We start from the raw sequence: 22,685 nt of genomic DNA, 5'->3' as shown, positions 1-22,685 counted from the left end.
AATAACGCCTTTCAGATGCCAGCCTGGTCTCCAGGGTCAGACTAGCCGGTGAAATTCCTGCTCTCATCATTGCCAGCTATGCAAGCTGGAGAAGTCATTTCACTGCCGCTTTAAAACGTCTTTAAATATAAACTTGGATTATTAACAGCACCTGCCTTCCCGGGTTGTTGCGAGGACGGCAGCTCCTTCCAGCACTCCGCATGCTCACTGGATCAAGCGTTTGCGGTTCCTCCACCTTCTCCATGTGCCCTTTGCCGAGATCTCCCTGCCAGACTTCAGGGCAACCCCACAGGTCCCGATGACCCTTACCGCCAGCTGTGTGTTTTCCCGTTTCCTTGCTGAATCAGGTGCCCACGGTGGACACAAGCTGTTCTGTGTGCTTCGCACTCTACCCCCTGGTTCCCAGAGTCCAAAGCTGCAGAGGGTGTGGACTGTCCTGGGAGAAACAGACAGGAGTAGGAAGTGCCAGGTCAGGGCCCTACCTAAGCAGAATCCCCGGGCCGCTACAACATGAACACACAAGGCCAAGCTCTGTGTTGAAGAGGGTGAGGTGGTCTTCCACGCGGTGTACTCTGGGAAGCCCAAAATGAGGGCGAGTGTCCCACCAGGTGTGAAAGTACATGGAATCCTGGGGTCTGGGATGAGAAAGGCATATTCAGGCTACCCGCTGGCATCAGTCAAGCTGGGACATGGCAAGCCCCAAGAATGCAAACGTGAGGGAGGGGGAGGGGAGGAATGAGCACCTGCTGGAAGTTTTGTGACAGGTTTCCACAAGGTGGTATTATTGCCTGTTACCTACATCCTTTTAAAAATATTTATTTATTTATGCATACAGAACTGGGGTACAGGCCAGAAGTGCAGAGGTAGTGAGGAGAGCACTCACCAGAGACACAGTGGGGAACAGAACAGGCAGATCAAGGAAGTATACTTCTGAGGGGAGCAGCCGGCAAGCCAGGAGAGGTCTGCTGTTTTTTGTGGGTCACTTTCCTGGCTGGAATGGAACTCGTGCTGAAGTGGCTGCAGCTGGCTTTGAAGTGCTGTGCTTTGACCCACTATGCCATCAGGGAGGGCCCCACACCCCACCCCTATTAAGGAAAGAAGCCAGGGAGCAGCTGAGTTCCTGTAGTGAGTAAGAGGAAGCTCAGGCCCAGGTAAATGTGGATGCCCTGCCAAGCCCAGGAGGCACCAAGGGAGACAGAGAGCCAACACCCAGGAGGGTCAGTCAGGAGCCCAGGCTCTGTCTTGGGAGTGGGCACAGGCGAGAAGCATATCGGCAGAGAAAAGACTCAATCAGCTCGACTTGGTCCAGAAAATGGGGGCCAAATGAGCTCATTTGGACTAAAGGGATGGGACTGGGGGTTGGGGGAGAGAAGCCAAGACACCACAACTAGAGAGAAGAGGTTAAAAGTGTTGGCTGTGATCACAGAGGTTTCAAAAAAGGATTTTGATCTTGTTGATGCTCTACTCCAAACTGCTGAACTAACCAGACTCCCTGGGGCTACAAAGCACAACTCGGAGAGAGGGTAGGAAAGGGCTCTCGGATCCAAGTGAACACAAAACTTCCGTGACAGAAGAGCTTGAAGTCTTTGTTTAAACAGGAAACGGCACAACAGAAGGGAACCCTTGGCCTCCACTTCCTGCTGCAGAGAATGGAACCCACATGGGGTTTCCGCACTTAAGACAAAATTAGACAAAATCAGGGGAAAGTTACAAAAGCCTGCAAAGGAATCCCAGAGGAAAAGGGAGAGCGGGGTGCTGTTTAGAGTGAAAATGGAAAGGCTGCAGTCACTCTGGAAGATAGATTGGCAATTTCTAGCAGAACAAAAACGCTTTCACGAAAGGATTCAGTTCCTGCTTTCCTTGGTATTTACCCAAAGACACTGGACACTGGTGTCCACAATAACACCTCTGCATCGATGTGTATAGCAGCTTTATTGATCATTGCCACAACTTAGAAGCAGCAGATATGCTGAATGGGTACATAGACTGTAAGACATCCAGACAATGGAATATTGCTCAGTGCTGGGGCGGATAAAGGTTTCAGGCCATGAAAAGCATTGGAGGAATCTTAAATGCACATCGCTAGTGAAAACAATCTGAGAAAGCTACATTCTGTATGATTCCAGCTATTGACACTCTAGAAAAGGCAAAACTATACAGCCAGTAAAATCTCAGTGGTGGCCAGGAGCTGGGGTGCAGAAAGGGATAAATAGGTGGCGATAGAGGATTTTCAGTGAAATCATCAGGTGCGATACCATAAATATAGACACACATCATCATGCATTTGTCAAAACCCGCCGACTACAACCTCGAGAGTGAACCCTCATGTTGACCATGGATACAGGGCGGACACTGAGCGACTGTCACGTGTTCATGGGGGTCATCAGTTTTGACTCACCTCTAGTGGGGGAGGCTACCCACGGGCAGGCTGTGGTGTGGAGGCTAGGAGTCAAGGGATATCGTGGGAACTCAGTTTTATTGTGAACTTAAAAACCACTCTAAAAAAAGTAAATCTGCCTGGTGAGAGCAGAACATGTTGAACCACCTTGGGCGAGGGTCGGTGGGGGGCAGCGACTGCTATAACCACGGGGGTGCTGTCCTCGGCAGACTCAGAATGTGCCGGGGGCGCAGAGCTCCAGGTGACCCTGGAGAAGTTCTCCACAAGCCTCCTCGGCTCCATTTCCACGCCTGTCCCTGGGCTGTAGTCACGGCTGGTCCTGTCACGTCTATTAGAGCATGTCCTGTGAGGGCCTGAGGGGCCACCTCTTCCCCCTCACACCCAGCAGCCCCATGCATCAGAGCTGCCAGTTGGTCCATCTTCGTTAAATGAAAATTACTGCCGGCCGCAACGTACTGGGGTGGGGGTAGGACCTCTGAAGACACGGAGCGCAGCCGCGTGAGCGCCCGAGGATCCTCCCTGGACTTTAGGATCTGTCATCCACTGGCTCCCGGCAGTGTCTGCTCTCGCCGAAGAGTCGCACTGCCCTCTGCTGGTCGGACACTCAGGAGGCCTGTGCCCCGCCGCCCTGCAGGGGTTTGCTGAAGTCCATGCCTGACTCCCAAGAGTGCCCTCCTCAGCCCTGGCAGGTGGAAACCCAGGTTCTGTGGAAACCCAGGTTCTGTGCTGATGGTTTCCCAGGCATCTCCCTGGACTTCCCACACTTTCCTTCAAAGATCTTTCTCTTGCTCAGAAACATGTCTCCACTCCATGTGGACTTCAGGGCAAGGAAACAGAGGGGAGAAAAAGACACTCCCCTTCTCCAGCCCCAGATCACAGCGCCTTGGTCAGCGTTTCCATAGTGGGTTTGCGTTACACTTTAGTAGCTCTGAAATGAGGACACGTCTCACAGAACAGGGGTTGTATCTTAGCTTAGATCCCTAAAGAAACCAGCCTAAGACAGGATCTGCATGATGGCTTCCTGAGAGATGGTCACAGGAAATAAGGAGAGAAAAAGCTAAGTAAGACAGAGAAGGAAAGAAAGCAAATACCACTGCCAGGCGGCACCCCAGACATCACGCCACGGGCTGCGGAAGCCTCTTCCACCCCTCACCCCACCGGCCTGAAGCTGCCTGGACACTGACTCGCTCAGAACTTCAGGCTCGTGCGGAGTCCAGAGAGAAAGCCCAGGCTCAGGGAGGCGCAGGCAGGTGCCTGGAAGGTGGGGAGCAGGGGGCAGGGAGCACCTGCAGCTTCTACCGCGGACAGGGCCAGACATTAGGCTGTTTTCATTGATTCTGTCTACTGATGATATATTTTCAAATCAGAAAAAGATACTAAAAATACTAGGTTTTCTTTAAAAAACAAAAAAAAAAAAAAGGAAGAAAAGAGCCTTGTAATTAAGCAGAAAACAGGGAGGCCAGGGACCTCTCCTCCACGGGGCCTTCACCTGGAAAGCACGGAGGCAGTCGGGCAGCGGCGCCAGGGTGGACACAGACGGCTGAGACAAAGCGTTTTGACGTTTTATTCGATGATCATAAATACAGCCTCGTGAGCAGTGAGGGGACCACGAGCGACGGACTAGCACCTGGGCCCTGGCACACGAGCACTCTGGTCCGCGGCCACGGTGAGGGCTCGCAGCAGCCGCTCAGGCGTCACCCTGGCGAGCATGCCCGTCTTTGGGGCCCCTCCTCTGGCGCAGCAGTTTGATTCTTGGCTCGGCTCGCACTCAACAATTTAAAAAATCATAAAAGATCAAGTGTTTGCAAGAAAATATCAAAGAGGATATGATTTTCAGCTCTCCTCAAGAGTCTAAAAGTGAAAAGGGAGGGGAGGAGAGAGGGACAGGGAAGCTGTCTGGCCGGCAGTGTCTTCTTCCCCCAGAGCATTTCCGATCACAACCCCTGGAGGTGTTAACGCTGCTTGGACACAGGCTGCGTCTCTCTGATGAGCCACTCGAGAGCCTCCTGGCGGCCCTGTTTCTGCAGCTCCTTCCCGATCACGTCCCTGCAGGTCTGGTGGTAATTGTTGAGCCAATCGCACTGCGAGAGAAGAAAGCACAGGGCTCACACCGTCACCCCTTCCAGGCCCCGCGGCCGCCTCGGGGGCCCACAGGCTGGCCACACCGTCCTTCACCACGTATGACAGGTCGCCTTGTGTTCCATGTCCCTGGAAACAGACGGAGGCGGCCATGGGCTCATGGTGAAAAGCTCCCGAAGGGTCTCCAGCAAGTGGACGGGCAGTGGCAAGAGGGGGCCCGAGGACCTGCAGGCTGTCCTTGGAGTACACATGACCAGGCCTTCCCCTCAAAGACAGCCCTGGAGGCCCGGAAGGGTCTCCCAGGTCACTGCCTGGGGTGGCAGGGTGGGGAGCAGGGTTTCCTCTCCCACATCCACTGAACTGAGTAGCCGGATCAGTCACGTCCCCGGGATCTGTGAACATGGCTCTCTAGATGGACCCGAAGCCTCTGGGGTCAGGCATGTGGCGCTGTGCAGGGAGGGGCTGAGATGAGCTGGGCTTTCGGACCCTCTGCTGAATGTGACCACCCAGAGAGAAGCAAATGAGATATAAAGAAGGCCTGGCAGGCCTTGGGGCCTGGGTGGAGGCTGAGCCATGGGCCTCATGGCAAAAGCTCTGAAGCCACGAAAGAGGCACATCTCCACCCCGGGGCAGGGGCAGAGGGGGAGGCGGGAGTGGAGCAAGTCCTACCACGAGGACCGCGACCCTCACGCTGCACCATCCGCACAGTGGCCCAGGTGAACATTATTGCTGAGAGGTGCAGTGTTGCTCGCTGCCATCGGAGGAGGCACGAGTTGTGTAACCAAAGCACCTGCTTTGGGAATGGTGGTTTGGACCAGAAGCCACAGCCTGTGCAAGGGTCAAAATATATGAACGAGGCCACAGGTGTGAGGGCAGACAGGACACTGGCCTGGGCCCAGCCAGGGCTCCAATCGGCAGACTGGCGCCTACTGTCCCCTGCTGGGAGTGGGAGGGAGGTAGCAAGCAAACTGCTGTGTGTCACCAGCAAGGCCAGGCAGGGTGACAAGGCAGCCCGCTGGCCCAGCAGCTGAACAGTGATGATGACAACAGCACTGAGCCCACCTGGGAAACACCCAAGGACCTGTGTTAGGGGGAGAGGAAGGGAAAAAGGAGAGCGGAGCAGCCTGGGCCTCAAGTCCTGACCTCCACACAAAGTCCTCTGCTGCCATCTGGTGACACACGGTGGGAATGCGGACCGAACTGAAAACTCCCTAAGTTTCCGCCAAAGACAGGCTGTAGAAAGTAAAGGCAATGACCTGGTGTTCCAGAAGCCCAGTGGACAGAATCTTGCTGTGGGGGGTTATTAAGTCTTTGAAAACAATGAAGCCCAGATTTGTAGAGATGTATGTAGGAAAGGAATCCTTTGGCTAACAGAGATGATAAATGACACTGTATGTAACTGTTATTTGTAAAAGTCACTTATGATCTCAGGGGAAGAAGATAGCATCCTAGAAAAAGCTAATTGGCCAAAGAGTTCAGTGACGTGAGTATGCAAGGCACAGGATGAGCCACCGCGTAAGAGAATCTACTTTCCACAGACAGTGTCACGAGGTGGACAGTCACAGGTTAGCAAACCTCACCCTTAGAGAAAATGGCCTCACTCCACCTCCCTCAGACACCGCCTGCCTGGATAAGGTAGAATGTCAGTGGGAGAAACGCCTGTTGGTCGGCCGACGTGGACAACAAGGACTGTCACACAGAATGACCATCAGGAAGCCACTGCCTTGGGTCTCCAAGAGAATGACGTGATTTCCTGCCAGGGAGTCTCTCGCTAAGACCCTGGAAAAGTGCCCTGGGCCACTGCAAGCGGTCTGTTCCGACGACGGGACACAGGGCAGCTAAGCTGGAGGCTCCCATGCGCGCTTTGTGTTCCATCCCTTCCAGCTCAGCCCCGGAGGAGAGCCTGGACCGCGGGTGGCCTCTCCCTGCGGAGACACATCTGACCCTGGGATGAGGCTGCATTTCCTGTCTCTCATGACATGAATGAATCTGCCTCGGCCAACCCCATCTGTGTCTGGCGAAAGCATGGGCACTGCTGGCCAGCGGGTGTGCAAGCACAGAGAGGTCAAGTGTGAAGTAGGTGACCTCCCTGTCACCTGTCAGTGAGGTGGATAAGGAGGAAAGGCTTCCCACTGGACCACCCCAATCCACAGCCCTGTGCAGGAGGGCTCCTCAGTCACCACAAGCACTTCCTGCCATTGCCAAGAATGAGGCCCAGGTGGGCCACTACCCCACTGAGGTTACCTCCCACACCTCAAGAACCTACACTTGAGGCCCCTGTGATGAGGTCACCGGCTCTCTTTCCTAAGTAGCATCAAGCTCATCCTGCCTTTGGTGCCTGCCAGTCATCGGCAGTTTTGCAGGAACTTCTGACCACCTGTCTGCTCCAAATTCATGTCTTCTGGCCTCTGTCTTCCTCTCTCGAGATGTGCTGCTCTGCTCAGTGCTGACCGTTGTTGCCCCATCTTTGACCTTGTCTGTGCGCCAACCTTTATCACCTGCCTGACTCCTCAAATCTTACTCCAGCTCCCCAGGCCTGCCGTCTCACCTGTTTGGGGTTTGATGGGGTTTCCTGACCTGTAACCCTGATCTGATGGGTGAGCTGTGGTGCTTTCTAAGCCCAGGGTGACCAGAATAGTAGGCACCCCTCCCTGCCCCTCACATCTGTGTGCAAGCCAGGCACGTGATAATATATTGGCTTCTCATTCCTAATGTTGATGCAACACAAGCAAGCACCTGGTGCATGCAATGGTCAACAGGCCCATGACCCAGCAGGCCTTTTGCAGGGAAGACAGAGGGTACATATTTGCAAAACACACCTCAGGCAGGAGCTTTGGCTCCTGCCCTCTGGGAGAACAAAAGTACACTATGCCCTACTGACTGCCAGGCTGGGCTGGGGCAAGGAGGGTCATGGCGATCCCTGCCCAGAGGCCCCACAAGCGTAAGAAATGTGTCCTAGGCCTTCAGAGACCAAGGTGCTCCAGACTCGCTGGCTCTGTCCTCTATATTAAAAAGTGAGAACAGAGTAGAGAATGTGGGGCCACTCTCCACCTGACCCCCCTCCTCCACATACACACACACACACTGCCCTTCCCCGAGATGCCCTCGTTACCTCTTTGTCCGTAAGAGAATCCACATCTATCATTTTGGTCTGAATTGGAACCAGAGTTAGAGGTTCGAAGGTGAGGCTTCCCCGGTTATTGAAGTTGTACTGTGGGAGAAGGGAGAACGCAGGAGCATTAACCCCTCTTCATAAAACCACCATGAGGTCATCCCCACTGGACAGGACCATCCTGCAGAACCAGGCATAAGTGGGAATCAGGAAGTGGCGAGCTGGGCACCACGGAAGGTGCGATGAACACACGCTGCCATTCTCCAAGGGCTGCTGCCCGCCATCAGGAAAAGCCAAAGCGCAGAGGGCTGCTCCCGGCAGCGGGTCCCCCAGCTGAAGTCTACTGTGAGGAAAAGGGGGTGTCTGGCTCAGGGCCTCTCTGGTTGGGCACTGATCCCCAAGTTCAGTTTTTGTTACACGCAACGTGACCTGGCCCTGCTGGCCCCATCAGGTGACTAGGGCCTGTTCCCTATTACGGGATAAGGACATTTTTGAAGTATGTGGTTACTCACCTTGGTCTTCACAGGAACCACCAGGACAACATTCTCAATGCGAATTCCAAAAGCCCCATCTTCATAATACCCTGGCTCTAAAGCAAACAAACCCCCAAATCAGAGTAGCCACGACGAAGATATGCACGCAGTACAGAAGCTTAACTTGTGGGGTGAGAGCCCCGCGCCAACGGTGGAGAAACTGGGGAAGGGCCCACGAGTCCAGGGCATGAGCCCGGAGATGCCACCTTCTCCCCCAGGGCCACTTTTAGTGGGCACTTGAGGTTCAGAAAGGAAATTCTGAAGTCCCGGCGGTGCGGACAGCAGAGTAACATGATCTACCACAGAAACCACAGAGCAGGTCCCCAGAACTAGTGATCTAGGCAGCAAAGTATATTCACCAAGATTTGGAAATAAAATGGGAAAGGCAATATATTAAATAAGAAAGCAGAATACAAACATGTCCAGCATGATCTCAATGATTAAAATAATAAACAGACACATCTAACAGACCAAGAACTAGCATATCAAACCATCAAAATAGTAGGTCATGTCTCCCCCCGGGGTAGCTGGATTACAAATGATCTTCACTTTCTTCCTACATTGTTCTATACTCTCGCTTTTTCTACAAAGGACAGTGACCACTTTTACTATCCCAAGAGATTGCTGCTGTTGAGTTCAAGGTGATGGGGGTGGAGGGGAGGGGGGTGTCATTTCAAATTACTATATATAAGGGAACCCAAAGAACTTGCAAAAGGCTGGCGCACCCATGCACACCCCTCCAACAGGGTGACCTACCATCAGTGACTACCATGCCCGCCTCCAAGGGCTCATCGGAGAACGTTTTATAACTGATGCCACAAGGACCCTCGTGAACGTTCAGAAAAGACCCGACACCGTGGCCCGTTCCATGCAGGTAATCCAGGCCGGAGTCCCATAAAGCTGAGCGGGCAAAGGAGTCGAGAAGGTGGCCTGCGAGGCACACAAAGGACCATTTGATGACATGCAGACAGCACTTTTCAATTTGCAAAGTACTTTAGAGATTAGATTTGTTATGTTTGGCTCCAGAAGGTGAAACATAAACCAGTGGGGAAAAAGTGACTGGAGGGTTCAGATTTCAGCCTTTCACAAGGAAGAACTTTCTAACAATCGTGCTCTGGAAAGGGCGGCCCAATCTGAGGCAAAGGCGCCTCAGGCCAGGGTGCTGGGGGCAGGCAGGGCGCCCGCAGCAGGCAGAGCTGCACTGGTAGCACTAATACTCCCTCCCAGCACCGGGAGCCTGAGGTGCAGATGACGTGAGCACCTGACAGGACTGCGCACAACTCCAGCCTGAGAGGTGACGAAACCTGTGCTCAGGGAGGCAGGTCAGGCCCAGTCTCACTAGACTTGAGTCCAGCTCAGGTTAACTCCCAATCCAACATCCCACCCCAGTCCACAGCAAAGGTAAAGTTGGGTTCCCAGGAAAAAGCCCCAAAAGGGACCCTGGCCCAGAGGTAAAGGGCAAACAGGAGGCAGTGCCGACTTTAGTGGGGCCGAGCTCCCGCGGGAGCAACTGGTATGTGGTGTCCAACATTGTGAGGGAGGACGCTGAGCATGGCGGTCCAGGGGACGCCCCCACCCCCGGCCCTGGCTGGACCTGACGTGGGTTGGGAGTTGATGCGACAAAGGAAAAGGCATTTTTTCCACTCAAACTTGGGGCCCACAGAAGAAAACAAGCCGCCAACTGACAGGAGCCACCTACCTTTGGTTCCAGCCGGGAAAACGGCCGCGCTCACAGCTATGTGGCCCTTGAGGACATACGTGAAGCATTCCTGCCAAAGGAAGCCGGGAGGCACGTTATAAGCAGGTAGATGCGTGAACTGCCGTTTCCTGGTAGTTCAGGAAACCTTGTCTCTGAAGGGGTGAGCAGACACTGGATGAGAAAGGTTTGAGCATAGCACCCATTTTCCAGAACCTCTTGAAATTCAAATGGGTAGAACAGAACCATCAGACAGATGATCACACGGTCCATTCCTCTGTAATGAACTTTGTAATAAACTTTGGACACACACCACACCACAGCACCTCGGAAGGGCTGGGTGGGCCATGACCACCTCACTCACTGAGCCTGTCCTCCACACCTGGCGCTATACCAGGCACTGAACACTCAGGCCCACGTCTCCTCATCCTTCATCATCTGTGCTCCTCCCCTCCAGGCTACACTCAGGGTTGTCCCTACTGCCTGCACGAGAAGGGCCATTGGAAGCTCAGTCACATGCCAGTCAGTTGCCAATTCAGCACTTAACTCTGCCCTCTTCAGTCAGGCCAAATCCCTTCCACAGTAGAGTCCCAGTAAGGTATCTGGACCCAATGTTAAGCTAAGCGGAGATGCTGATGCCCACTTATGGAAGTGGTGAAGGGCCTGGGAATAGCACACACAACCATCTTCCTCACAGAAATGTCCTGAGGGAGCTTCCAGAAACCAGATGCTCTCAGAGATTCAGTCAGCATTCACTGAGCAGCGTCTATGACCCTGGAACCTGCTGGGCTAGGGGGCCCTTCACAACCAGCCTTAGAGGCAAGGACTACTAGCCCCCTTTTTATGGCTGCCTAAGTGCTTCACTCAAGGTCATGGAGCCAAGAAACTACAGAGATCCAAAGTCTAGGCTCCAGCCTGAAGGGACACATCTTACTACCTTAGCTGTTTCCTCCTTTCCAGGCCAGACAGATCAGAAACTGAACAAGGCGTGTCACATCAGGGGGTTCCTAGAGAGCAGCGACTACAAATAGGAATTCTGAACAAGGGGAAAGGAGGGGAGGAGACGGGAGGGGAAAGGAGAGAAGGGAAGGGGGGGCTTTCAGAACCAAATCTAGGTAGCCTGTAAGGCATCTATTTCTCTGCACCATTCCAATCCTCAGACAGATTTCCTGACTCAAGAAAAAGCCAAAGCAGATTAAACAGAGTCTGAGCTGCTCTGACCTTAGCAGACAGAATGCTTTAAAATTTCTCCAATAATTAAATGCATGTCATAAAGCAGATAAGCCTGGCTCCACAGCAATGAGCTATATTACTCTCCCACATAGCATTTTTATTTATGCAGGCCCTGCCCATAAAAGCTATGCTCTTAGGAAAACGGAAGGGCTCTGGGGTCTCCCCCCTACCTTCTCGTAGGCTGTGGGTGTCCCAAAATGCATGGTGCGGGTCACGTCGGTGGTTCCATCCCTTGTCAAAGGAAAGCAGGCAGGTTAGCTTCCAGTTGTAATAAGTTTTGCTCAACTACGAGACAGATGAGGATGTGAACAAACTCCAGTCCCTGCGCACAGCTGGCAGATATATAAAACGGCCCAGTCACTTTGGAAACGTCTGCAGCTCCCCAAGAGGTTAAACATAAAGCTACCCTTTGACCCAGCAACTCCACTCCTAGGTAAACACCCAAAAGAACTGAAAATGTGGGCCCACACAAAGATGTGTATACAAATGCTCAGAGCAACATTATTCTTAAGACTTGAGAGGTAGAACATTCACGCAAGCGCCTTCTCACAGGCTCCACATCTAGATCCAACAGGGATGGATTCTCCCACAAGAAGCTATTCTAGAAGAGGAGCATGGAAGCAAGAAAGCATGAAGAAACTGAGAAATTCAGGGGAGATGCTCACTTATTTATTTCCAGGGCCCTGGGGCGAGATGCAAAGAGAGGGAGCTAGCAGGCAGTTTATGGTTGGGTAGGAGATTTTCAAGGGATTTTAAAAGCTGCCTTCCAGTTATTTAGTTAGCACTTAACAACCTCTGGCCAAGGACTAAACATTTCTATCAAAAAATCTAGTGTAGGAACAGATACAACCGGGCCCTTTCAACTTGGGGTCAAAACGAGGACAAAACACGAGGCCGATTCCACTTGAGGCTGGTGCAGAATGAGATCACCCACTGCGGGCTCTCGGCTGGAGCCAGGCCGTGCAGCTGCTCAACTACCTGGACTCAGCTGGCTAAGTTCTAGGTAGCCCCAGTTCACTTACTTGTACTGAGCCCCGGAATCAATGAGGTACACCTCATCTAGCGACAAGGTCCTGTTCGTCTCAGGGACAGGCCTAGAAAGCAAATTAAAAATTAGTTTGCAAATGTAAGTGCTTGCTGAATCCAGTAGATGGATATACAAGCGTCCCTTGTACTATTCTTGCCTTAAGTGTGAAATTATAAAATTAAAAGATAAATCCATTATTCCAGGTGGTATTAACATTCTACTGTTCAAACCTCCGTCAGCCTATCTCCCCAGCAGATAAAGAATTCAAGAGAAAGAAGAACCTATTTCCTTATGGCTGCCTCCATTTGTCTCTGGAATAAATAATGTGATCACTGGAAAAGCTACAAAAATACTGGTCAAGAGACACAATGGCCTCAGCTGGGGCCTGGGAAGAGCAGTCTGTGTTGCCTGCCTCAGGCAAGGGGTGCAAGGCTCCCAGCTCCCCTGCTCAGTCCTGACCCCTTTGGAGCTTACTTCCCAGACCACCAGACAGGCCCAAGAAGAATGTCTCCATTTGGGAGAAAAACTAAAGGGATTTATGCTGGGAAAGGCATAGATGCTTAACATGCTCCTAAGCCTGGACCCTTTTGTCAAAAAAACACAAGATATTTTTAAAAAGTGGTCTGATGAGCCTATTTATTTTTCATCGCTGCTCTAGGAAATGAGAGAAGGGGTGAGAGCCTCTTTGCCTGACAGACAAGAGGGGTTCTCCTTCACTCCCGGCACCACCCCCTCTTGGGCAATAAGGACACCCTCAAGCTGAAGCACTGAGACAAGCAGACACGAGCCTGGCTTCAGCGCTGACACTCAAAAGGCTTCCAACAGCCAGAGTGAGGAAACACCGAAGTAGAAGCAAAGTTTTCGCTCCTCGGTCTAAGATTTTTTAAAGCGTTAATTACGCCACCTTCTGGGATAGTATCTAGCCAAGAAATTCATTCCCTGAATTAAACCTGACAAAAACTGAAGTCCTTTTGTCTTTTAATGTTGAGTGGAAATATTCCTGCAAAAGAACTCTGCAGTCCTATGTGTGAGTGTCTCCCACACACCGTGCAAAATTCACCCCAAAACTAAAAACGAAAAGCAATCACTTGAAAGGAGGGAACAAGTCAGGCCCAAGTGCGGCACCACAAGACAGCCCAGTGCTCCTCCACTGGCTGCATCTCAGGTGGGGAGCAGAGAACCCAATACACCTAACACAGGGCAAAACCATCTGAGCTGGGCAGCGCTGCGGTCTCGGAAAGGAAAGGGGGCAGCTCATTTGGCCAGATCGGGAGCCAAATGCCAAACAGGTGTGCCCAAGAGGAGGCCCCCAACAGGCTTGGGGACTCAGAAAAAAATGAGAGAAAGTAAGATCTCAGAGGTCTTATTTGCTAGGTAAGGACAGTCTCAACAGACACAGAGAGGGGGGCGCTGGGGGCTCCGGTAAACAATGTCTCTCCCCTGCTCGGGCTCCTCCGCATGCCTTACGCGTAGTGAATGATGGCGCCATTGGGTCCCGTACTGGAAATGGTCGGGAAGCTCAGGTCCACGAAGTCAGCCTGCTGCCTGCAACAGATGCACCAAGCAGATCGGCTTACAGGTGTTCCCACGGTGCCGAGGGCCAGGGCCCTTCCAGCCTCGTGTAAGCTGCCCAGCAAATAAGCACAAGGTTCTTGGGCCACAGAGGGAGCCTCACCTGCGAAACTCCTCAGCTTTGTCAGCAACTGAGATCTCCGTCACACCCCCTTTGGCAACCTACACAGAAGGAGCGTCTAAATCACCTGGCGTGGCGAGTTCACGCGAGTCATACGTGTTGGGCAGGTAGACAAAGGCGCCTTCTCCTCACTCCTGTGTCCCAACTACCTAACTACAGGACACAATTGCATCTCATCTTTAACAAGGAGGCTATTTCCAAAGGCTTTCACCAAAGCTATCCAACATAGAGGTGTTTCTATTTAAAATTTTACACTCAACTATTTCGCCAAAGTCTTATATCCTAGACCGCCCCAAGCTGAGTGTGCCCATACTTAAAAATTCCCTGCCTAGGATACCACCCTAAGAAAGTCACTCTAAATAAATAAAAAGATAGTACTACAGGGATTATTGATGCTAGCAAAAAAAAAAAAAAAAAATTTAATAACAATCTAAATATCTAAAAATAGAAGGGAAGTTAAATAAATCAGCCTAGCTAGCAAACAGTCTATTTGGATGATCTCTGGAGGCCTCAAAACACAGGGAAAAAATGCTTACACTAAGAAAATAAAACGTAATCATTTCTGTACACTGAAACATGTAAAAATTTACTTCCACTGAAAAATGATTTACACAAGATGAACAAGTGTCAAGGGGGGGTTAATGGTTACGCCAGTGGGAGTAAGGGTGATATTTTCTTTTTCCAATTTAAGTTTTTATGTAACTGCTGCTTTATGTAAACTGCTGTTTATGTAATATAAAGAGAATATGATATTGTTTAAAATCCGCACAAAGAAATTACCCTCCTGTCACCCCGAGGGATGGTGAGGCAAGGAATGAAGGACCAAGAATCAATTTAATGCAGAAAGTTATTTGGTTTAAAAGATGTTAAAAATGTGCACAAAGATCTTCTCTTAAAACACCCAGCCTTGATAGTGATATTTCACTTAGTCATAATTCCTTAACCCAGAAAAGATCCTCTCTGTTATTACTATTTCCTACACTAAAGACTTTGTAAATACACACAGACCAGAAAGAACCTGAGAGAATACTAAAATTAGATCAAGATCTTAGACCTCATGGTCTCCAGAACATGGAGGGCGCCAGGGAGTTGGAATCTCATTGTGGCCAATTTCTGAATAATCTGTATCCACGTGTTAAATAAAGACCAAGAACCAACCTCTTTCTCCAACCAGTTAAAGAGCTCACAGAGGGCAACAGCATCTTTAATCTGTGCAAACAACAAAAACATTTTTTTTTTTAAGATACTGAAAATCAGCAGATCCAAAACCCAGTCCTAATGTACTACCGAGTGGACTTCACCTATAGGGCCCCAAACCATCAGCACAACCAGGATTTACATGCAGGGTTTCCTATGAACAAGTCTGCAGCAATTCCCACTCAGGAAGAAGGTTCCTTTGCAGTTTAGCTGTTCAGATACCATCAGAAAGGGCCTCAGAGCACACACAGCTCCCTGCAAGGGTCTGAGGCCTGCCCCATAGGGGACAGGAGAGACCCACCACAGTCAAACACCATCTTGGGGCCCCAAATCTTTCTAGACCCACCACTAGCCCTGAAACACAATCTGGAGGTTCTCAGAGGCTTCATCTTCATCACCACCACCAATATCTCTCTGTGTTGTGTTATATTCTGTGAAGGCCTAGCCTAGCCAGTACTTCATGTATTCACTCACTAACTCTGGGAAGCTCAGAGATTCCAACCTTGTGCCAGGCACAAGGCCGCAAGCAGGTGAGGGCACTAGGCTCTCCACCACGAGTCCTTCTGTACTCACGTGAGCTCGTCTCATGCCTTCTGACTCAGCAGAATTCTTCACAGCTTTGGCAATGCAGATGGGGGTATAAGGCATACAGCAGCGATGATCCTGGGGGCATAGCAGCATGGGGGATGATCAAGCCTGGGCCCATGCTCCCAGGGCCAAGACTTCCACCTGTGGACCCTACCCATCACACACAAAGCTCCCCTTCAGGATTTCTCCACCTGTCCCCTGGGGCCCAAAGACTGCACCTCCGGGTTGATGACTCTGCACATGATATAACAGTAGCTTGAACTCAGCCAAAATGGTGAAGTACCTCAAACAGGGTATTTCTCTTCTATCCCCCGGCCCCTGTCTCTGTGACACTGCTGGCATTCTAATTCCCCAATTCCACAAGAAACTGCGTTCAAGTTTCCATAGCTGTGGTCAGAGGTCATCTACAGATCAAAGCTTGACCCCAAGAACCCCTTTCTTGCCACACAAAGGAGGCTTTTTCCCACTGTCTGGGGAAGCACATGACTAAGGAGGAGGGCTCTCGCTCCTGCGCCCTCACGCCCAGCGATCATGGTCAGCCACTACAAATGGTCAGGTCCGGAGGGGCCAGGGCAGCCTTCCCGGAACCTGAGGCCCCTGTGGAATCCAGCTCTTTGTCACAGGGAGGGGGTTTCCTGCCACCTGCCCTTGCACAGAGCTCCCCACAGACTTTCATGCTCTCCACAGTCCTTACTCTACCTCACATACCTGCCCCTCATGACACAGAGAAAGCAGGGTGGGCACCACTAACCAAGAGGGCAAGGCTCTGACTGTCACACAGTGCGAGGGGGTGAAGTGGAACATCTAGAGGTCAGGCCTGGGCTCTCCCCAGATGGAGATGAGAGTATGTCGCTGGTTTGGCCATGACAGTCAAAAAGGCTACATCTAAGGTGGCTTGGATTCCCTCTCATCCCTCCCCAGTGCTGAAGATCTGCCTGACCAGCCTCTGTCTCAAGGACAAAGCTAGAACAGGGGAAGGGGCTGGCTGCTAGAATGCGACAGGGTTAAAAGGCCCTGTGGGGCTACTGACCTTGGGGATGGCCTCGCTCACAGCGTAGCTGGCCTTGTCGCTGACCCACACCTTCTCCCTCGGGGAAAGGTCAGCACACAGGGTCTTGAGCTCGCTCAAGACAGACTTGTAGGGAAGCACCTGGATTCTGAACTCGGCTTCCAGGCCCAGGTCAAGCAGCAGGTGCTCCTTTACACTGGGGGCATCGATGCGCTCACCATCAATGAAGAGCCTGCAGGGGGCACAGAGGAGGTGACAGAGAAAGGGGGGGACTTGTGAGTAAAAGGCGAACTCCGAGCCACACACCCACACCAGGCTCTGTCTTCTGGCAGTCAGACCAAGAAACTGCTCTCTCTTCGCCAGTCCTCTTTCCAAAATCTTCCCCTCCAAACAACGCCCCCTGCCTCTGTGGGTGTCACCATCATCCACCCAATTCCCCATGCCAGCTCCTGGGCATGATCCTCCTAGAGGCCCCTCCTTCCCTTTTCACTAAGATCTTTGTGCCTGTAACCTAAGTCACCCTCAAGTCTGCCTGGCAGAAGCTACAGCCCTGCCTAGTCACTGCCATCTCTCAGCCTCCCCAGTGCCACGGCCTCCAGACTGGTCTCCCTGCCTCCAGTATCGCTCCTTTACTGTCCTATTTTTCACACTCATAATAGTCTTAACAATTACAAGCCTGATCACATGGTCCCCAGTGACACATTCATTCATTAGTTGCCCCATGTCCTCAAGGCAAGGGCCCAAGAAGCTCCTGAGTGTGGCTCTGCTCACCTCAGTCTCACCCTCTGTTTCCACTACACTGACAAACTCAGGTCCTCCACACACAGCCCCACCTCTAGCTCCTGCCCAGAAACAGTGAAAGTGGGTTTCCTCTGCTTTAGTTCACCATCCCTCACTCTCACTCTCTCTTTCACTTGCTACCTCACATGCACTCTAATCTCTACTTTAGCAGTCCTTTCCTCTGACCCCAGTCTAGGTCAGCCTCATCCTACAGCACCCATTGATGAGTCCGTGTTTTCTCTCATTCACCCCAACACCCAACATAGGTCCAAGCACCTAACAGGCACTCAGTAAGCATGCTGTCTGAATGAAGAAGTCTACCCAGGAGCAGGGAGATCTCATGAGAGATGTACAATTCAGGGGCTTTCCTGTTTTATTTCTGACTTTCAAAATGACTGGGTTTATTTGCCCTGTAGAACAGTGTTACTTAACTGAGTCTACGTTGCACTGGCTGCCACAAAACTTGGAATCAAATGTATGGCCTGAGAAAGACTCCGCAGCAGAATTTTGTGAACTAACGTCACTCACTCCAATTTTGTTCTGATGTCCTCACCTTTTATCTCATAGTATTACAATACTTTCATAGATTTGAAATCATTTGAGGTAGAGGCAGGGTATAAAAATATACCGACTGTTAAGGAAGACAAGAGGGGATGGGGAGAAGGCAAGAAAGTGGAAGAGCAGAAGACAAGAGCATGTAGCAGAACATCAAGCAGTGTCTGCTGGCCAGAGGCCGAGAGGGGAGACTGAGGCATCTGAGCAGCTGTGGAGAAGCCCTTCCACACACTCACATGATGGTCTCTAGTCCTACGATTGCATAGGAGAAAAATACCGGATTGTGCTCCACATCTGATCCTCGGAGATTGAACAGCCCTAAAAAAAATAAAAACGAAGTCCATGTCACCTGCCTGCAGAGATGTGAAGAGGTACCTTGGAAGTAGAGGGCAGCACATCTAAGTCCCCACTTACAAAGGACGGGCGGCTCTGCTCTGGGAGGCAGGGAACCTCACTTCCGGGTTCCAATTCTGAGCTGCAGATGCTCACATTCGCCGAGTGGTGGCGCCAGAACTGTTTCTTCTGCCACCACATCACAGTCCCACCAAGGGATTGGAAGAGTTAGTCAGAAAACAGAAAAATGCCCTCCAAACAAAGAGCTGAAATGGTCTGCCCGGTGGTGACCCATCCGTCAAGACTGGTCTTAAGCAGAAAAACCTCTGGCGTTGCCCAATAAAGGGAAAGGAAACAGCACTCACTCCCTTCTGAGGCAAAGGACCTAGGGGCAGGGAAACTGAGACCCACCCAGGAGGGAAGCCAGATAGCCCTCCCTGTCAGGGTCATGAGCCCCACAGCGGCAGGAGTTCCCGGCAGAGGAACAAAGCAGTGAGTCAGCAGGCCCTGGGCCCAGTGAAATCCAGCCTCCTGTCCACCCAGGGCTCCTTGGCACCTCGTCTGAGTGGAGAGGCCTTCAGTCAGGGTCTGTTTTGGTGACGTCCCTACACGTTTGAGCAACGAAAGGGCCGGCAGAATCCATGAGTGCCAAAGACCCAGGTATCAAAAGTACGTCCTATATTTTCAATGGTTTCTCAAAGTAAAGCCACAAGGCAGAAATTTGCACCTATCACATGAGAACATTTTTTAAAATGGCAGTACCTGGGGCCAACAAGGGTGTGGCAAGGTGGACGCAGTCATAGGCCACCACTGGACCTTTCTAACAGGGTGGGTCAAAAGCCCAACAACGCATACACACACTAACCCATAACACCCCTAAAAGGCAACTGGAAACAGGAAGAAAATTATCAGTAACTAAGACATGGATTTGATGTACCAAGATTTGGATGGCAGCATGGTAATAAAAGCAGAGGGAAATTAGATATAACCCAAAGGTCGGCCTTAGGGGAACGACCAAAGGAATGCTGGTATCACTATATGATAAAATGTTTAATACTCATTTAAATTGTGGTTATAGAGGCTGATAGTTATGGTTACATTTTCAGTGTATGTGAATACACTGAAAGAAAAGTCAAGCTACAAAATTACACATGCACAGAATATTAAAAGTGATTATCTCCAAATAACAAGATTATAGGTGTTTTTTTTTTTCTTCAACTTCCTTTGCATTTTCCAGATTCTTTCCACAAGGGAATGTGTTTTTCTATAATCACGGGAAGAAATCAGATTTACATGTTATTTTCTCTGATGCTGGGTTAATTTAATTAGGGATATAATCCCTGGTAAAACTTAACAATATTTGGGCTGGATCTCAAGAGACAGAGCACTATGTAATGGGGTCTCTTGTGCTAGTGAGAAAAAGATGAGGCAGTGCCTCTTCTCAGTTGTCCTGGGTCAAATCCAATCAGAAAACATCAGATAATACAAGAAGGTTCAACCAGATTCCTTCAGTACCTGAAGGAGCTGACGATACTGAACAATTTGCATGGTGGTAATTTAAGGTCTAAAGATTGAGAAACTGCTGTTACATCTGAGGGCTTCATGAAGAACTTCAGTTCCTGCTCATATGAAAACCTTGGAGCTCTGCAGGAAAAGTACAGGGGAAAAAATTTCTCCTCTAATCCCACTTCTACACGAAGACACGAATGCAGACAGATACCAAATGTCTGAAGGAAATGTCCTTTCTCAGAGGTGCCAGAGTCCAGAGGAAACTAGTCAGAAGTGAACTTTACCACAAGTTTAACATCAGCCCTGGCTAAACTATTACTACAGTTTAGCTATAGTTTATACTATAGGTAAAGTTCTATGCCTCACCCCACTCCCTGTATCAGATTTGCCCATTGTATGGCACACTATTGGGGGACAGTCTTTTTCTTATTTCCTGGCCACTCAGAATGCCAGAGAACCAATGGAGAAACTGGGCCAGGAACCCAACCAGTGAAACCAGAGCACTCACATGCAATCTCATCCAGAGCAGTGACCACAAACCACACGATGTTCCTCTCAGCCATTTTCAGCCGAAGGTCTGCAACCTTTTCCTTCCAGGAGATGCCTGTGAGGAACAAGTGTCATTGTAACTCCAGCCCTGGTCCCAGGCACCCGTGGGAACTCCAAGTGTTTGGAGCCCAGACATTTTTTTTTTAATATAGTAGTTTATTTTTACATCATTTTGTGCCTTTTTCCATCTCAGTTGTAATCCCTGTGGGCTTCCCATCACCAAATCACCCATGTGCCACCACCATAGTGCTGCCCAGACATTCTTACACCAGCACATCCTAGGGAACAAGTTGTCTGAGCAGACAGGAGGCCCAGACTCAAGCCCTACGTGAGAGGTGGGACCACCCAAGCCAGGGGACTGTCAAGAGCCCTGACTGCCTCACTAGCAAAATGAATTCACTTGTTTGTCCAAGAAATGTCTGTGAATCTAGGCTTCCCAGGGACAGAGATTTGCAAGGCTACTAGGCTGGCTGCTGTGCTTGCAGCTCTGCACTGCACAGGTCCTGCCGTCACGCGGTTTACCATCCAGAAGGGGAGACAATCAAACCAGCAATTAGTTAACCTGCCGAAGAGAGACTGATGTAACAGAGGAGCACAGAAGTGTTGAGGTCTTGGAAGTCAGAGGAGTATCACCCCCCCCACACACACACACACTACTTTACACTCCTGGAACCACAAGACTTGCCTTTCAGGGCTAAGACCCAGGAATTCCCTGCAGTCGGAGTCACTGTGACTACCATTTCCAAATCCCTCTTGCCCTGTAAGACACAACCAGGACCTGCCTGCTGCTCCCCAAGATGAAAGTCTGGCCTAAAAGGACATCACCCCAATGCCATGACCTGCCATGAAATAGCATTTGTAACCAGGTTACAAGCACCTGGAACAGGGGCAGCCACTGTCTACTCATCCAGCGCCAGCACAGTGTCCAGCACACAGTGGGCATACAAGTGTGCACTGGACAGAAGTCTTTTCAGCAACATTTTGTGTCTCCTCTCCTCCAAGCAAGAGACCAAAGTCTCTGCATTGTTTAAAAAAAAATCTAAACAAGCCGAGGGAAAATGTTTAGCTGACCCTGGGCCACTCACTGGACCCATCCCCCCAGCCTCTGAATCTGCAATACCCTCTGGTGATGGCTGATGGCGTCATGCAGGCAAGCAAGCTGGGGCTGCCCCCACAATCAAACGGCTCTTTGAAGATCAACTGGGGAATGCTGATTAAACTTGGCTAGGAGTCTGGGTTGTAATGCTTTCTTCCCAGGACCCCTCTGGGCAATCTGCCCACATTCCAGACACCCCCATCCACCTCTCCTTTTCTGCCTCTACAGCAAGGCTCCCTCCCTGCAGCCCTACCTCCCCATCCTCTCTCCCTGCACAGCTCACTGTTCTAGAAATCCACTCATCAGCCATGAGATCTTCACCCACCACAACCATAAGCCAAAGAGACCCAGTCACGTCCCAAAGCTAAAAGGCAGAAGATACCAGATGGAGGAAGAGGGGCCTACAAGGTAAACCTACAAATGCTGACAGGGAAGAAACTTCTGTTTCATGTATCAGACACGTCAGAGTGGCAGTTATCGACTAAGTGGTTAAAAAAAAAGCCAACTCAGCAGCACCCAGAGGCCTGCCCGGAAGGGCCTGGGAGATAAACTGTGTCAAAGTAAGTGGCAAATAGGCGGCAATAAGCGCAAGTGAAACAAATGAAGCTCCTGGCTGCATCCAAGTGCCAAGTGGGACAAAATCCTCCCACCAGCTCAAGGTCAGTGTTGATTCAGAGAACTGGATGGAAGCAGTGGTGATGGGGAGCGGAGGAGGCTGGGGCCTAAGGGGGGTGCAGGAGTGGTTCTGACCTGTGTAGTCCAGGCCCAGTGTGAGAAGGGGCTTGCACGGGCGCTCAGGACGGTCTGTCCAGATCTTGTCCACAAGGTTCTCTTTGACAGGAATGAGGTGGTGGCCAGCACTTCTCAGAACCTTGGCCATCTTCTTCCAGTAATCTGGGGAGAGAAGCAAACAGCCCAGCCATGAATTGAAGGCTGTTTTCTCAGAGGCAGCCAGCAGGGCGGTAAGGGCTGGCACAGGCCGCTCAGGATAAGGACCTGTCTTCACTGACTGCCAGAACTCTCCTCCTCACCTTGATCTTCACCATAACTTGAAGTTATGCTGAGCCCCCAAATGTGTCACATCCCATGAGCAAAGAGGATGAAGAGGCATGCAGAACCCACTTCCTCACCCCTGTTGAAGGAGCCCAAGTTCACTCACCTGTAGGGATGATCAATGGGTCCACACCAACCCTGGATCCTTCTGGAAGCACACTCACCAGCCAGTCTTCCTGAGTTGGTGTGTCCTTCAGACCTACAAAGGGAAGAACAAATAAACAATCCCCAAAACCACAATGAAA

At 50.9% G+C, this 22,685-nt stretch overlaps 1 protein-coding gene across 2 annotated transcripts in view; it reads right to left on the bottom strand.

Moving 5' to 3' along the window:
• Positions 1 to 3,946: 3,946 nt before the first annotated feature.
• XPNPEP1 (X-prolyl aminopeptidase (aminopeptidase P) 1, soluble) overlaps positions 3,947 to 22,685 on the bottom strand; it is a 44,164-nt gene continuing 25,425 nt past the window's right edge. For both annotated transcript variants that reach the window (XM_004680454.2, XM_012723832.1), the window contains 16 exons: positions 22,547 to 22,639; positions 22,138 to 22,281; positions 20,251 to 20,346; positions 18,137 to 18,218; positions 16,587 to 16,797; positions 15,542 to 15,631; positions 14,930 to 14,980; positions 13,754 to 13,812; positions 13,546 to 13,623; positions 12,074 to 12,145; positions 11,222 to 11,282; positions 9,822 to 9,891; positions 8,879 to 9,052; positions 8,102 to 8,178; positions 7,590 to 7,688; positions 3,947 to 4,479 (listed from right to left, as the gene is read on the bottom strand). In XM_004680454.2, the coding sequence (XP_004680511.1) occupies positions 4,351 to 4,479; positions 7,590 to 7,688; positions 8,102 to 8,178; positions 8,879 to 9,052; positions 9,822 to 9,891; positions 11,222 to 11,282; positions 12,074 to 12,145; positions 13,546 to 13,623; positions 13,754 to 13,812; positions 14,930 to 14,980; positions 15,542 to 15,631; positions 16,587 to 16,797; positions 18,137 to 18,218; positions 20,251 to 20,346; positions 22,138 to 22,281; positions 22,547 to 22,639 (1,586 nt within the window). In that variant the 3' untranslated portion in view covers positions 3,947 to 4,350. The remainder of the gene's footprint in view (positions 4,480 to 7,589; positions 7,689 to 8,101; positions 8,179 to 8,878; positions 9,053 to 9,821; positions 9,892 to 11,221; positions 11,283 to 12,073; positions 12,146 to 13,545; positions 13,624 to 13,753; positions 13,813 to 14,929; positions 14,981 to 15,541; positions 15,632 to 16,586; positions 16,798 to 18,136; positions 18,219 to 20,250; positions 20,347 to 22,137; positions 22,282 to 22,546; positions 22,640 to 22,685) is intronic.

Source organism: Condylura cristata, unplaced genomic scaffold (genome assembly GCF_000260355.1).
Source record: "Condylura cristata isolate star-nosed mole 26May11 unplaced genomic scaffold, ConCri1.0 scaffold00011, whole genome shotgun sequence".
Taxonomy (NCBI): domain Eukaryota; kingdom Metazoa; phylum Chordata; class Mammalia; order Eulipotyphla; family Talpidae; genus Condylura; species Condylura cristata.
This window is presented reverse-complemented; position numbering and strand designations above follow the sequence as displayed.